The sequence below is a fragment of the Trachurus japonicus genome, chromosome 22, assembly GCF_045865225.1.
Source record: "Trachurus japonicus isolate A0001 chromosome 22, Traja_1.0".
In the NCBI taxonomy this organism is placed as follows: domain Eukaryota; kingdom Metazoa; phylum Chordata; class Actinopteri; order Carangiformes; family Carangidae; genus Trachurus; species Trachurus japonicus.
In genome coordinates this window covers 7,205,191-7,219,558 of record NC_140928.1, presented here as the reverse complement: position 1 = coordinate 7,219,558, position 14,368 = coordinate 7,205,191, and the positions used below count along the sequence as shown (strand labels likewise).

The 14,368-nt window shown below is 40.3% G+C and overlaps 1 protein-coding gene across 1 annotated transcript; it reads left to right on the top strand.

Annotated features, from left to right (window-relative positions):
• The first annotated feature begins 150 nt into the window (after nt 1-150).
• On the top strand, nt 151-13,535 carry hhipl2 (HHIP-like 2). Its single transcript, XM_085768001.1, has 4 exons — nt 151-501; nt 10,041-10,430; nt 11,361-11,623; nt 13,388-13,535. Exons 1-4 carry the CDS (start codon nt 151-153, stop codon nt 13,533-13,535), a joined length of 1,152 nt encoding a protein of 383 aa, XP_085624127.1.
• The last annotated feature ends 833 nt before the right edge of the window (nt 13,536-14,368 follow it).

The window sequence follows — 14,368 nt, the reverse complement described above, 5'->3', positions numbered from 1 at the left end:
AGGTGTGTGTTCATCTGGCTGGAGTCAGGTCAGGGGCTCTCAGTCCAGCTTCAAGTTTTGCGCACGCGTAACACACGCATTTACGCGCACACTGGCTCATACTTAAAAGCAGAGCAAACAGTTGGATCCTATCGGGGGCACACGGCAAAAATGACAAGTAGTAGGACGTCGCGGGATGCTGCGCTCCATCCAAGGCGCGCGGTTTTACGCACGGCCGGAGGTCCGAGCTCATCTTCCGGGTTGGTCCTGGTCCTGTCGGTGATGCTGCTGGTCCCGGTCCAGCAGCATCAGCCTGCATCAGCTCACCCCCAGTGCCTGGACTTCGAGCCGCCGTTCAAACCTCTCTGGCACCTGGAGTTCTGCGCCCAGTACGAGCAGTTCGGCTGCTGCGACCAGAGCGCGGACAACGCGATCGCAGAGAGATACTGGGACATCATTGACCAGCTGGACGCGGCGGGTTATGAACTCTGCGCTGACGAGCTGAAGGAAATCATGTGCCAGGTAAATATGTTGTCTTCTTTCAAAGTGTGTGGATTGTGTACTTTTGAGGATGCTGCAAAATAAAAACAAAACTCTAGCAATGAAAAAATACCATACAGGAATCTTTTAATTTACTGCAGACATATGTTAATAGAGGGGTCCTCAACGTTTTTTTAGGCTAAGGACCCCCAAACTGATGGAGATGAGCAGGGACTCCCTACTATATTGTATAAAATTGTGTTTCATATGGGCCTAACACCTTGCATTCAACAGTAAGTTTTTTAAATGGGTTCTTATATTCATGTTTTTAAGCTACATGCCACTGCCATTTATAAACATACCTTTAATATCAACAATATCTGTCAATTGCATGATAATTATGCAGATACATAAATGTAAAAAAATATTTTAAAATCGTCTAATCAACCAAAAGTTTTGCAACCCCCCTGCAGCACCACCGCGGACCCCTTAGGGGTCACGGACCGCCTGTTGAAAACCTCTGGCTTGACATAAAGCACAATCTTTATTAGGATATTAGTGTCTACTATAGTCTCTATCAACTTTTTAATTGATCTGAGTTTTTTCAATTAAATCCACCAAACATGTTGTAAATATTATGATGCAACTTTTTTTAATTAACATTCACAGGTCTCCTCCTCTTGTCTTATTTAATCTTAAACAGCCGGGGTGAACTTTTTAAGATGACATTTATAATCAGCTGACAGTGCAGGCAACCAGAGTCAAAATGTAATCTGCAGCATCTTGATATTAGATCTATATCATTATGCCAATGAAATGTCCAGAGGTGGAAAGTAACGAAGTACAAATACTTCGTTACTGTACTTTAGTAGATTTTTCAGGTAGGGTTGAGCCGGGTCGATTGATACACTTTTCATTTAAACGTCTTTTTCAAAGATGACGTTATACCCAGGGGGCAAAATCCCAGTTTTTTGAAAAACGGACACGGAGCGTTGTAAAAGGTTTGACACCAGAAATGATATCTAGGAACTTCAAGGATTAAAACCTGGGTGGACAACCCATCAACTAGCTGCTGGAAAGCTACAGGGGCCAAAACCCCTTTCTTGGGTCATTTTGCTGGCGAAATGATGTAAATGCAAATATTTAGGTACTACAATGGCATAAATAGTCATACAACCATAAAATTTGGCAGAGAGTATCTTGACACATAGGGAGAGGCAAGAAAAGAAGATTCTGGGGTTTGTTGTAACTCAATTTTAAGATATCACCCTCAACATCCCAAAAAAGACCAAAAAAAGTACTGTTCGCCTGACAAATTCTCATGGAAATTATTATTTTTCAGCACTTTATGGAGAATATCTATGCTTAAAATGTATATAGAAAATTTCCTTAATTCATAAGCTTCCATTTGAGTCCAAGATAGCCTTTCTATCTCAAAAGCCCCACTTGCTGTGGCCAACGGTCTTCTCTATCTATCTGTTCACTTTGGGGAGACCAGAAATAGAATGGTTTCTGATCATGCCAGTTAACATGTAGTTTTTCACAATAGGTGTTGCATTGTTTGGAGACAGCCTGTAGCTTTCCAGTAGCTAGTAGAAAGGCTATCTTGGACTCAAATGGAAGCTTATGAATTAAGGAAATTTTCTATATACATGTTAAGCATAGATATTCTCCATAAAGTGCTGAAAAATAATAATTTCCATGAGAATTTGTCAGGCGAACAGTACTTTTTTTGGTCTTTTTTGGGATGTTGAGGGTGATATCTTAAAATCGAGTTACAACAAACCCCAGAATCTTCTTTTCTTGCCTCTTTCTATGTGTCAAGATACTCTCTGCCAAATTTTATAGTTGTATGACTATTTATGCCATTGTAGTACCTAAATATTTTCATTTACATCATTTCGCCAGCAAAATGACCCAAGAAAGGGGTTTTGGCCCCCTGCAGCTTTCCAGCAGCTAGTTGACCGGGTTGTCCACCCAGGTTTTAATCCTTGAAGTTCCTAGATATCATTTCTGGTGTCAAACCTTTTACAACGCTCCGTGTCCGTTTTTTTGCTTTGCCCCCTGGGTATTATGTACACAAACATTTTTATCATGTGATCAACAACTCACATGTGTATTCTCTTACAAGTGTAATTTAACACATATGTTGGATGATCGCGCTGTTTTATAACTTTGAACATGAGTTGACATTTGTCTCAAACGCCCCACCTATGCGGGTCGATGGGGACACAGAGGAGGGACGGTTGAAACAGCATGTTTTAAACAGAAACTACTGTCATTACTCTCGTTTTTATGCAGCATATCAGACAACATACTAGTGTACTCGTTATTGCCAAAATGTCACATAATTTCTCACAATATAAATAGGTCAAATAAATATTTTTGTCCCGTGCGTAATTAATTGTCAAGATCCGCATTTTGATTAAACTCGCTTTTCTTCTTTTGGGTGAAGTCAGGTAAAATGGGCCACTTTTTGGTAAACGATTAATAAGACCATCAAAAACGCTATGCATGAAATCCATTGATATTTTTAAAAACCAACATAGGTCTCTTAAATGTTTCTGTGTGAAAAAAAAATTAAAAAGTATAATTATTTTGGAATTATGAGAGTTAAAGTATCGGGATATTCCTTCTCGAGGTACGATGAAGGTTCAGGTAAAATGGGCCAGCCGTTCAGTTAAATTGGGCCAAGAGAGAACAACACAGTAATTTTAGCAGAAATCATTTAAATTTTAATAATTAATTGACACTACTGCTAAACTACAACACTAAACTTAACATTAACAGTGAATACATAAGAGGTTGAAGACATTTTTTAATCTTAAAATGCATTTTAAAATTACATGATCATGTTGTTGCTATGCTCTTTGTTAACTGACTATGTTATAGGCTCTTTTACTGTGTGTGTGTGTATGTGTGTGTGTGGCATTATAGATGGCATTTTTCCCCCAAAGTGCTAATGGTACCATGAGTGGCACTGACCAACCTTGGATAAATATCTAACTTTGAACATGTTTTGCACCCTCACTTTCTGTGTAACTTCAGTGTAAGACTGTGTTTTGTATGTGGCCCATTTTAGCTGAAATTCGTGGCCCATTTTAGCTCGTTGACTCAGCTAAAATGGGCCGGTACCTAAAATGGCATTTTTCACAAAAATCTATGTTTATTTTTAAATTTTAATTTTTTTTATTTGAAAGAGCCTGTCAATACATTGTTCATAAGCATTTTTCTTTGTTGGTAAGATCACTTATATTTGCCTCATCACCCTTATTAATTATGAATGAAATTCACTATGCCATGCTAACTTTCTGCTCAATCGCCTAGATGTGTTGCATGTAAAGCTCTGTCCCGCCCAAATTCACAACATCAGACCAATCAAAACAATTGTTACATGTCAAGAAGTGTTGTAGCAACAATGCAAGATCAGTTATTGTGATTGGCTGTTAGATTTTAAAGAGCTATGCTCCAACCTTATCTGGCCCATTTTACCTGATGGCCCATTTTACCTGACTTCACCCTACGAGTTGTTGGACGACTGCATTTTCATTTTATTTACTTATTTCCCTGTCCTAAGTCATGTTTATGGAGACACAGTTGAACATATTGTCATTTTCCCCTCGGCATTTTCCCCTCACTTTGCTGAATATCTGTTGATTCATGTCATAAACACGTTTTGTTCATTAAAAATATGTGGTATTTATTAAAAATATGTTGTTCATTCAAATCGGTTGTTGTTCATTGCAGAACAATAGAGTATTATACGGTGATTTATATACAGATATTGATCGCGCAGTGTGACCACAACCACTACGCATGGTGGCGTGAGGGACATTTGAAACAGCTGTATCAATCGTCCCTGCAGCGACTACTGACAATAAAACCTGTTTTGCCTCTAAACTTCAAAACTATGACATTGCATAGTTTAGGACCTGTTTATGTACGAATTCATCTGTTGTTAGGTCATATTATTATTGCATGAAACACACAATGCAACTTTTGATCACAAAAAAACTACCGCACGTAACATTTTACTTTCCGTAGTAAAAAACAAAACAGGTTCGCGCTAATAACTTTTGAATGGCGTGACGTAATTTCACAAGCTTTCCCAGGATTGGTCGGTGTTGAGTGCTGAACATAGTGACAAAATCTGACGGCTCAAACTTGTGTGGTTTTCGAGGAAATCGCTGTATATCAATCGTCCCGTGTATCAATCGACCCGGCGCTCCCCTATCTGTAGCCTACTTTACTTGAGTATTTATTTTTCTGACGACTTTTTACTTTTACTCCCTACATTTATACGCAAAAATATGTACTTTCTACTCCTTACATTGTAAAAACAGGCTCGTTACTTTTTTTTTTGACACGACGTAAAAGCACCGGTAAAAGACGTGACGAACTAGAGAGGGAAAGAGGGAGAACAAGAGGGAGGAGGGGACGACGCTGAAGTTAGCCTCCGATTCGCCAGCCTCCGATTCGGCACTTAAGGGGAAAGTTAAGAGGAAATTGACGTAATGAGCAGAGCGACTGTTTGTACAATGATTGCCTGGTTTTTGTGACACTTCCTGCTGTAAAAACGTTTTAGACATTTTAGGTTAGTCATTAATTGTGCCTGACACCCGCTATTGTATTTGTGAAACGTTTATTTTATTTGTGAAAATGCTAAGGGGAGGTTTCACCGTTTTTGTTTGATACCTGCAGACCTCATTAGACCTGGTCCAGATCAAAAACCGCTTTGCCTAGACTTCTCAAATCTGGCCTAGATTATCCTACAGAGGCTAAACATTCATTCAGACACAGTTTCTGATCTGTGAAACCTTTATGCTATGTGTGAAAATGCAATAAAGGCACATTTCACTGTTTTTTCATCATATAGACTGCATTAGACCTGGTCCAGATCAAAAACCGCTTTGCCTAGACTTCTCAAATCCGGCCTAGATTAATCTACAGGTAATGAAGATTCGTTCAGACACACTTTCTGATCTGTGAAACCTTCATTCTATGTGTGAAAATGCAATAAAGGCACATTTCACTGTTTTTTCATCATATAGACCGCATTAGACCTGGTCCAGATCAAAAACCGCTTTGCCTAGACTTCTCAAATCTGGCCTAGATTATCCTACAGAGGCTAAACATTCATTCAGACACAGTTTCTGATCTGTGAAACCTTTATGCTATGTGTGAAAATGCAATAAAGGCACATTTCACTGTTTTTTCATCATATAGACTGCATTAGACCTGGTCCAGATCAAAAACCGCTTTGCCTAGACTTCTCAAATCCGGCCTAGATTAATCTACAGGTAATGAAGATTCGTTCAGACACACTTTCTGATCTGTGAAACCTTCATTCTATGTGTGAAAATGCAATAAAGGCACATTTCACTGTTTTTTCATCATATAGACCGCATTAGACCTGGTCCAGATCAAAAACCGCTTTGCCTAAACTTCTCAAATCTGGCCTAGATTATCCTACAGAGGCTGAACATTCATTCAGACACAGTTTCTGATCTGTGAAACCTTCATTCTATGTGTGAAAATGCAATAAAGGCACATTTCACTGTTTTTTCATCATATAGACCGCATTAGACCTGGTCCAGGTCAAAAACCGCTTTGCCTAGACTTCTCAAATATGGCCTAGATTAATCTACAGAGGCTAAACATTCATTCAGACACAGTTTCTGATCTGTGAAACATTTATTCTATGTGTGAAAACATGATCAAACATTGACAAAAAAACTGTTAAACACCAAAAATCGAAGCTAAAATTATTTTATACTGCTGGATGTTTTTTAGCTTTACTTACAGTGGCTGTGGCTCAGGAGGTAGAGCGGGTCGTTCAACCGGAAGGATGGTGTTTCGAATCTCAATTCCTCCAATCTGTGTCATTATGTCAAAGTGTCCTTGGGCAAGACACTGAACCTCATTGCCTATCATAATGGGTGTGTGAATACAGCTAAAGTCTTGTTTTGTGACAGTTTTGTGAATTTATCCCTTTTTGCATTTTCAAAAACAGAATAAAAGAATAAAGGTTTCACAGATCAGAAACTGTGTCTGAATGAATGTTTAGCCTCTGTAGGATAATCTAGGCCATATTTGAGAAGTCTAGGCAAAGCGGTTTTTGATCTGGACCAGGTCTAATGCGGTCTATATGATGAAAAAACAGTGAAATGTGCCTTTATTGCATTTTCACACATAGAATGAAGGTTTCACAGATCAGAAACTGTGTCTGAATGAATGTTTAGCCTCTGTAGATTAATCTAGGCCAGATTTGAGAAGTCTAGGCAAAGCGGTTTTTGATCTGGACCAGGTCTAATGCGGTCTATATGATGAAAAAACAGTGAAATGTGCCTTTATTGCATTTTCACACATAGAATGAAGGTTTCACAGATCAGAAAGTGTGTCTGAACGAATCTTCATTACCTGTAGATTAATCTAGGCCGGATTTGAGAAGTCTAGGCAAAGCGGTTTTTGATCTGGACCAGGTCTAATGCAGTCTATATGATGAAAAAACAGTGAAATGTGCCTTTATTGCATTTTCACACATAGCATAAAGGTTTCACAGATCAGAAACTGTGTCTGAATGAATGTTTAGCCTCTGTAGGATAATCTAGGCCAGATTTGAGAAGTCTAGGCAAAGCGGTTTTTGATCTGGACCAGGTCTAATGCGGTCTATATGATGAAAAAACAGTGAAATGTGCCTTTATTGCATTTTCACACATAGAATGAAGGTTTCACAGATCAGAAAGTGTGTCTGAACGAATCTTAATTACCTGTAGATTAATCTAGGCCGGATTTGAGAAGTCTAGGCAAAGCGGTTTTTGATCTGGACCAGGTCTAATGCAGTCTATATGATGAAAAAAACAGTGAAATGTGCCTTTATTGCATTTTCACACATAGCATAAAGGTTTCACAGATCAGAAACTGTGTCTGAATGAATGTTTAGCCTCTGTAGGATAATCTAGGCCAGATTTGAGAAGTCTAGGCAAAGCGGTTTTTGATCTGGACCAGGTCTAATGAGGTCTGCAGGTATCAAACAAAAACGGTGAAACCTCCCCTTAGCATTTTCACAAATAAAATAAACGTTTCACAAATACAATAGCGGGTGTCAGGCACAATTAATGACTAACCTAAAATATCTAAAATGTTTTTACAGCAGGAAGTGTCACAAAAACCAGGCAATCATTGTACAAACAGTCGCTCTGCTCATTACGTCAATTTCCTCTTAACTTTCCCCTTAAGTGCCGAATCGGAGGCTGGCGAATCGGAGGCTAACTTCAGCGTCGTGAGGAGGGGGGGGGGGCGGTAGAGAGAGAACCGAGTTACCAACTTGTACTGTAGCAGCGACATGGAGGCAGCAGCATGGAGGAAGGAAGCGATGGTGGTCGGACTATCCGACGGGGGGGGGGGGGTTGAACACTGTACAATCAGCGCAATATAGCGCATTTACCGTTTACGAGCGGCAAAGCACAACCTGTCCATGTGCCCGTGTCTGTGTGTAGGCTACGTGTGCGCGCGTGTGCGCGTACGTGTAGGCTACGTGTGGTGCGAGAGAGACGGCAGGTGGACTGACTGGCAGAGATGAGAGGTGGTGAAACGCTGTTTAAAAATTCTTATTGTTATTATTTAGTGAGAGTCTGTGGCGGCCCAAACGTTGGGAAACACTGCCTCTGGTCAGTTCAATCTTGATAATTCTGTCTGAACTTTTTTTGTTTAACAAAATTATCAAATGATGTAGGTTTCATTAACGGCAAAAATTCATTTTTACTTTTTACTTTTACTTTGAAAGTACATTTCAGAGCCTGTACTTTCTTACTTTTACTTAAAGCAGAAGTAGCCTAAGCGATATTTTTGTGTTAATATAAGTCTTAAATAGTTGTATCTTCCGACAGCAATCACTTCTATAGAGTGTTTGGTCTGAAACACGGGTCTGTCAGTCACTCTGCTCTGCTCTGAGCCGAAGAGAAAACTTTCCTTGTATCCTACAACCTTTATCCAATGAGGAGAGAGAACGGCATAAAGGGGCGGTCCTCTCTGTGTCTGCAGCCAAGGGATGCGCCTGAATGTGGTGACGTAGGGACGAGGACCAATAGATCCATGACGAGGGCGGGGGCTGCTAACTCCATCGGCTGACAAGACGTTATGGTGCGTTCAAGGCAGCCCGTAACTGGTGTTTTTCCGACCTGTGAAGTCGTACCAGTTCGATCTGGTACGAGTTCACGGGTCAGAAGTTACGAGTGGCCGTTATAGTGACTTTCACAGGTAAAACAGGTCGGAAAAACACCAGTGGGTTGCCTGGAACGCTACAAAGTCGTAAGTGTTGTTTCAAAAGCCTGCCTGGAACGCAGCATTAGCCAAAACGACCGGATCGCTTACGTCTGCTTTAAGTACAGAATATGAGTACTTTTGCCACCTCTGTGTACAATACAAATGCCTACGATTCACCATAGTGAAGTACATTAGGATACATTTTGTGTCCGGCAGGTAAACTTAGGCTATGTGAACAATAACATTGATGAAATGGATTCAAGATGAATTATCGTGTGGTTATTTGCTTTGCAGTGAATCGTGCAATGGAAATACTTTTTACTTTTAATAATACTTTTGAGTAAATTTCAGAGCCTGTACTTTTTACTTTTACTTGAGTAGATATTTGGATCAGTACTTTCACTTTTACTTAAGTCGTTTTTTACACAGGTACTTTTACTTCTACTCGAGTAAAGAATCTGGGTACTTTTGCCATCTCTGGAAATGTCCCTGGGGAGTAAGGGAGGTTTGGAGGTGTGGAGCTGCTGAAATGTCCTATATTAAATACTGTAATTTGTGATGCAATTGGTTTATTTGTCAACGATCAAGTCAACACAAGAGTCCCCTTGATTTATACTCCCCCGTCTGATTGTTGACGGGAATGAAATGTCTCAATGATGATTTGTATAGTGTCTCATCTTAAGAGGGTTAGATAGTTCACCCAAAATTCAAATTTCACTCATTATCTACTCACCCTCATGTCGACTAAGGGCTGGGAGAAGTTTCAGAGTCCTCCGTGCCTTCTCGGAGTTACGGGGGGGTCCGCCCAGCAGTATTTGTCCATATAATGGTTGTGAATGGTGCTCACCACTCTCAAAAGACACACCAAAAAACATCCAAATACCTCCATACTGCTCGTCTGTAATGTCCCTCTTGTATTGAAGCCCCGACATGAAAAATTGTTCCGAAAAAAAAAAAAAGTCTATATTTCAAGCTTGTTTGTAGCGGAAGCTCCCAGTGTCTCGGTTCACTGCTCTTCCTGTGTCCGGCGGAACAATTTCTCATGTCGGGGCTTCAATATAAGAGGGACATTACAGACGAGCAGTATGGAGGTATTTGGATGTTTTTTGGTGTGTCTTTTTGGACGAAGAAAAGTGAGCACCATTCACAACCATTATATGGACAAATACTGCTGCGCGGACTCCCCTCTGTAACTTAGAGAAGGCACGGAGGACTCTGAAAATTCTCACAGCTCTTAGTCGACATGAGGGTGAGTAGATATATTTGAATTTTGGGTGAACTATCCCTTTAACTCATCTTAATCTGATCCCATCCAGGAGTGCTCGCCTTACGCCGCCCACCTGTTCGATGCCGAGGACCCCTACACACCTGTCCGAGAGCTGCCCGGCCTCTGCTTTGACTACTGCTCAGAGTTTCATGGTAAATGTGGCCATGTGGTCAGATATTTGACAGAGAACTGGCTGCTGCAGGACACGTCTGAGCGGGACGTGTCCACCTTCTGCAGCCTGGTCGACCTGTCCGACCAGGACTACTGCTACCCCAACGTGCTGCAGAGCCCCGGCCTCAACAGCAACCTGGGCCAGGTGGTGGAAGACCCCAGAGGTTGTCTCCAGCTGTGCCTCACCGAGGTGGCCAACAACCTGAGGAACCCTGTGCTGATGCTGCACAGCGGCGACGACACACACAGGATGTTCATCGCAGAGCAGGTTTATTGTTTATTGTATTCTTTGGATCCCCATTAGTCTACATAAAGATGAAGACTATTCTTCCTGGGGTCCACATTAAATCAAACACTTATTCCAACAATACAGTGTTTATACAAATAATTATATAAAGTCATTTATCCTGATGTTAACAAGATTATAGAAATGCATATTAAGTAGAACAATGTAAATGAGTTAACATGATCAAGAGGAATAATATAGCTTTTTACATGATTATAAAATAGTTACATGATTATAGAAGAGTATACATGAGATAACCTAAAGCAGTGGTTCTCAACTAGTGGGTCGCGGACCCGTTCTGGATGGGTCACGGACAGCTGGTCAAAAAAGTAAATAATATTTATTGCACATCTGATGTTGGACATGTCTTTTATTTTGAAAAATAACTCATTTTGAAAGGACACGTGAACACATGCAGTTGTAATGATCCTCCTCAGTTTCTTCTTATTTGCTCCATTTGCTCTGAATGCAAAGATATCAGTTTCTTATTAATGTGGCCTGAATGCAGTGAAAATACCTTGTTTTGTGGGTCTTTATTTTGTGCAATTTGATATTTATTCACTTTTGTGAATATGCTCTGAATGCAGAGATGCATTAGAAGTCAAATATATCATTTTGTTGGTCTCCATTTTGTGCAGTTTGATATTTTTTTATTCACTTCCGTACATGCAGTTGTCATGGTCCTCCTCAGTTTCATTCATGTGCCCTGAAATGCACTTTGCTCAATAAAGAGCAAAATGAGTTTTTAAAGAAAAGAAAAAAAATAAAAATATTCTTGGTTTGAATTCTATAAAAGTCGGTGGCGACTTAATGACCATGGGAAAATGTGGGTCCCAGAGTGAGACTAGTTGAGAACCCCTGACCTAAAGCATAAATGTTCAACGCAGGTGCATTAACATGCTTGAATTGCAGGTGGGCTTCGTGTGGGTCTACCTGCCCGACGGCAGCCGGCTGGAGCGGCCTTTCCTGGACGTGAGCGGGGAGGTGCTGACCACGCCCTGGATGGGGGATGAGAGGGGCTTCCTGGGCATGGCCTTCCACCCAAAGTACAGAGACAACGGGCGCTTCTTCATCTACTACTCGATCCAGGTCAACAGTAAACTGGAGAGAGTGAGGATCAGTGAGATGAAGGTGTCCGACTACGACATGAACGTGGCTGATCCTTATTCTGAGAGGTGGGAGGAGGTTTCTTTCTCTTCTCGTGGCTCTGCATGCAGGCACCATTGACAGAAATATAGTATTATATTGCCATCCACCCTCTGGGCTGTTATTTTACCAGGATTGACACAGTGACTCATACTCCAGAGTTGGGCCAAACTTCCTGGGGCCCCGATTTGATTTAAATGATCTTCTTAGTAGTAATGTCAACTTTTCAATGTTCTACAATAAAAAATCACTCAACAATAAATAGTAAAAGAGAGAAAGAGAGAGAGAGAGAGAATCACAATAAAAGTCAGATAAATTAATTTATGATACAGACTTTGTTACATCCTGTTCCAGTGCAGTGCCTGAACATGTCTTTTTTGTAAATATGCAAATGTATACAATTATGTATTAGATACAGTCTGCACCACTTGTGGGAATACTTTTGATATTTTGGAAAATCTGCCTTTTTATCAAGTCTATCCAAACATAAAATACTCATACTGCCATGTCTAAACCCAATTAATTACCACATTATATCTATATTGTCTCATTGTTACACAGAGCACCAAGGTCCCCATGTGCCCAGTTAGGAACTGGTACCCTACCACTGGTAATTGAAGGAGGCAGATATAGGTCTAACATTTTCTCTGAAGAGCAGTGTCTTTGTATTTTATGGAAGCGTATCTGCACCATTATTCAAATGGCAATTCATTTTGCAAAATGGAAAATCCAATGTGCAATTTTGAAAGTGATCATGGCAATTTACATTTCAATATTCAATGTGGCAATGCAATCCTCAATATAGTTTTAATAATCTTGATGAAAATTAGGAATTAAAATGGATTTAATCAAATGTCATATTGCCATGGCATTTTTGCACCTTTATTCAAATGGCAATTAATTTTGCAAAATGCATTTCCATTTGAATAAAGGTGCAGATATGTTTCCATAGTATTTCATGTGACCTTGGTGTCGTTGAGGATGAATTTCAGTTTGTATTCTGGATTTATTTTGATTGTCCGATGGGGATATGTTGACTTTTGTTTTAGAAAGACATCTAACAGACATGGGAAACTTATTCCACAAAGGGCCGGCCTGTGTGGCTGCAGGTTTTCTTTACAGACTTGACTCATTTAATCAATAGATCTCAGTTTTCAGACGGTAGATGGTCAAACTGTGAGCTCTTGATTGGTTGGAACAAAAACCTGCAGCTACACCAGCCTTTGAGGAATAAGTTGCCCATGTCTGCTCTAGAAAAAAGCCTGTCAGTTGATACAGAGATCGTTATATGAAGGAAACTGAACCCAATCAGTCAGTAAATCAATCAATAAGTCAGTTCAAAATGGAAAGAATTGCCTGTTGTGTGTAAAACCCAAAAAAATGCAAAATCAAAACGTGTCACTTTTCTAGAACAAGCAAACAACCTGTCTTCAGTCAGCTGCTGTGTTTGGCTTCATATTCAGTCTCAACATTGAGCCGTGCGAGGAGGAGAACAGTATTTTTTCTGATAAACATTCACCCTCATTATGTTTTACTGCCAAACGTGCCCTAAAACTATCAGTATGGCCTCATATCCGACCCCCAGCTCCTCCGGGCTGAGAGCTGGATATCTGTCAGCACTTACGTTTGCATAAGAATGACAAACAGACATTAGCGTTTAACATGTAAAGGATGGATGTGGGTGAGGTGCCCTGAGGACGTACTTACATATCATGGCAGCCTAACATTTATGCCTTTAAGTGATTGTAGTGTGCTTTATTTCTTTTTCTTTTTTTCCCCAACTATATGTGCAGGGTTATTTTAGAGATTGACGAGCCAGCTGCAAACCACAATGGAGGCCAGCTGCTGTTTGGCCTCGATGGATATTTGTACATTTTCACCGGAGATGGTGGAAAAGCCGGCGATCCGTTCGGGAAGTACGGCAACTCACAAAACAAGTAAGGAGATGGGATGGAGATGGGTTTAAATAATTTTTTTATGTTGGATATATTCATACAGTTTAACTGTCAGATTTATCAGTTCAATGCTGCATTGTTGATATAATGTGTGAAGCCCACATGAATTCCCCTTTGGGAAGCCGATATCAATTCCCCTGGGGAAATTGCATTGTGGGCAACACTGCAAGGAGACTGCATCGCCATACAAAAAACACAGTACAAAACAAAACCACATCACAGTACAGACACATGACAACAATAAATAACACTAACCATACTATGACATGGCATCCTGAAGCATGGGACAGTACAGAGCGATAGATATAACAGAGTGGCGACAGCCTTTGATGTCGCCGCCAGCGCGGTCACGTGGTTCACGTAGCTCCCAATAGTTCCAAACGAGGCTGCCGCTGTCATGTTCTGCTATGGGACAGACAGCACTGAGCTTGCTTTTGGACGGTAAATATTAAAAAATAAACCGTACAAAGGTATATTTACAACTGTTACTGAATTACTGTATGTCCATCAATGTCAGTTTTCAAACAAAAGGCAAAATCTTCTTGCTTCAAGGTTTTATTTGTCACTCTAAAGTGAAGATTAGCCTGCCCTACAGTAAAAATGGCATAAGAAGAGGAGTAAAGCAATATATTAAGCGGGAATATATATATTTAAGCATAAAAGATGTTCAATCAAACCCACACAGTTTGAAACAACGTTCAAAACACACACAGCCAGTATCACAACTAAATATAAAGCCCGCTAGCTTAATGCTAACGTATAATGCAAAACCTCATAGACGGGCTAACAGAAATTAGCATCGATATCGCCATTTTGCGG